General features: G+C 62.6%; 2 protein-coding genes across 5 annotated transcripts in view; one reads left to right on the forward strand and one right to left on the reverse strand.

The window, feature by feature from the left end:
* LOC121660676 (scavenger receptor cysteine-rich domain-containing group B protein-like) overlaps positions 1 to 252 on the forward strand; it is a gene marked incomplete at its 5' end in the record, with an annotated part of 7,510 nt that extends 7,258 nt beyond the window's left edge. The window contains one exon of the mRNA XM_042020106.1: positions 1 to 252. This exon is cut by the window's left edge and continues 271 nt beyond it. Coding sequence (XP_041876040.1) covers positions 1 to 229 — 229 coding nt within the window.
* A 271-nt stretch (positions 253 to 523) lies between these two features.
* The window catches only part of LOC121660677 (zinc finger protein 70-like), a 4,294-nt gene continuing 3,036 nt past the window's right edge, over positions 524 to 1,781 (reverse strand). For all 4 annotated transcript variants that reach the window (XM_042020109.1, XM_042020108.1, XM_042020107.1 and 1 more), the window contains one exon: positions 524 to 1,774. The gene's annotated coding sequence lies outside the window, so the exon portion shown is untranslated. The remainder of the gene's footprint in view (positions 1,775 to 1,781) is intronic.

Raw genomic sequence — 1,781 nt, forward strand, 5'->3', positions numbered from 1 at the left:
GATCCTCTCACCTGTAACCCCTCACCTGGATCCCCTCACCTGGAACCTCTCACCTGGATCCCCTCACCTGGATCCTCTCACCTGGACCCTCACCTGGATCCTCACCTGGATCCCCTCACCTGGATCCTCACCTGGATCCTCTCACCTGGATCCTCACCCGGCCCCTGCCCCACCCCCGGCAGCCCCCGCAGGGCTCAGGTGCTGCTGCACACCTGGGCCAGGTGAATAAATTCAAAAGGGCTCTGGACCCTCCAGGTGCGACAGGTGTGGAGTTTTTGGGGGTCCTGAACTCTGCAGGTGGGACAGGTGTGAGTTTGGGGGTCCCCGACTCCCCCAGGTGTGAATTTGGGGGTTCCTGACTCCCCCAGGTGTGAATTTGGGGAGTCCCAATCTCCCAGGTGCGGATTTTGGGGGGTCCCAGCCCCCCAGGTGTGAATTTGGGGGGGATCTCTCCCTCCCCCACCCGTCCACTGACTCCGCCCCCAAAGCGCCAGGTGGGACGCAGGTGAGACCGGCGACGATGTCATCAATTAACCATCGTTTAATGAGTTACTCAGGTGTGCCCCGCCCCCACCCCCAGCGCTACAGGTACCGCCCGGAAAGATGAGACAGGTGAGCCCAGGTGTGCCCAGGTGAACCCCAGATGCGCCCCAGGTGTGCTCAGACGTGCCCAGGTGAGCCCCAGGTGTGCCCAGGTGTCCCCAGGTGAAGCCCAGGTATGTCCCAGGTGTGCTCAGGTGAGCCCCAGGTGTGCTCAGGTGTGCCCAGGTGAAGCCCAGGTGTGCTCAGATGTGCCCAGGTAAGCTCGGGTGTCCCCAAATGTGCCCAAGTGAACCCCAGGTGTGCTCAGGTGTCCCCAGGTGAACCCCAGGTGTGCCCAGGTGAGCCCCAGGTGTGCCCAGATGTGCCCAGGTGTGCTCAGGTGTCCCCAGGTGAGCCCAGGTGTCCCCAGTTGTGCCCCAGGTGAGCTGAGGTGTGCCCAGGTGAGCCCAGGTGTGCCCCAGGTGAACCCCAGGTGTGCTCAGGTGAGCTCAGGTGCACTGTCCCTGTCCCATTGTCCAAGAGGAACAAATCCAGGCCCTGGGAAGGCCCCGCCCCATCCAGGTGTGCACCTGGAGCACCCCAAAATCCAGGTGAGTCCAGCCTCAGGTCCCCCAGTCCTGACTGGGAGGGGCTCCGCAGCTCCAGGTGAGGGCTCAGGTGAGGCATCGCAGTTCTGGGGTCACACCTGGCCACAGGTGCACCCTGGGGGTCCCCGGTCCTTTTCCAATGCTGGTGACATCACAGCTCAGGTGTGGCCGTGCTGGGACCCCTCACCTGCAGCTCAGGTGCTGCCGATTTTGGGGTTCACACCTGTCCTGGAGCCCCTCACCTGCAGCTCAGGTGTCGCTGTCCAGGTGCTGCAGCTTTTTGGGGTCCACACCTGTCCAGGGTCACAGGTACAGGGTGCCCTCACCTGCGGCTCAGGTGTCGCAGTTCAGGTGGTGCTGCTGCAGCTTTTTAGGGTCCAATGCACATTTTTGGGGTCCACACCTGTCCAGGGCTGCATGTCCAGGGTGCCCTCACCTGTGGCTCAGGTGCTTCAGGTGTTGCTGCTGCAGCTTTTTGGGGTCCAATGCACATTTTTAGGGTCCTCACCTGTCCGGGGTCACAGATCTGGGGTTCCCACACCTGCGGCTCAGGTGTCGCAGTTTGAGCGTTGCCGCTGCAGCTTTTTGGGGTCCACAGGAGATTTTTGGGGCGCACACCTGGCTGATACTGGGGGTCCTCTCACCTGGGCC

Source organism: Corvus kubaryi, unplaced genomic scaffold, assembly GCF_017639235.1.
Source record: "Corvus kubaryi isolate FWS band 111438036 unplaced genomic scaffold, C.kubaryi_AGA036_p1.0 36782, whole genome shotgun sequence".
NCBI lineage: Eukaryota > Metazoa > Chordata > Aves > Passeriformes > Corvidae > Corvus > Corvus kubaryi.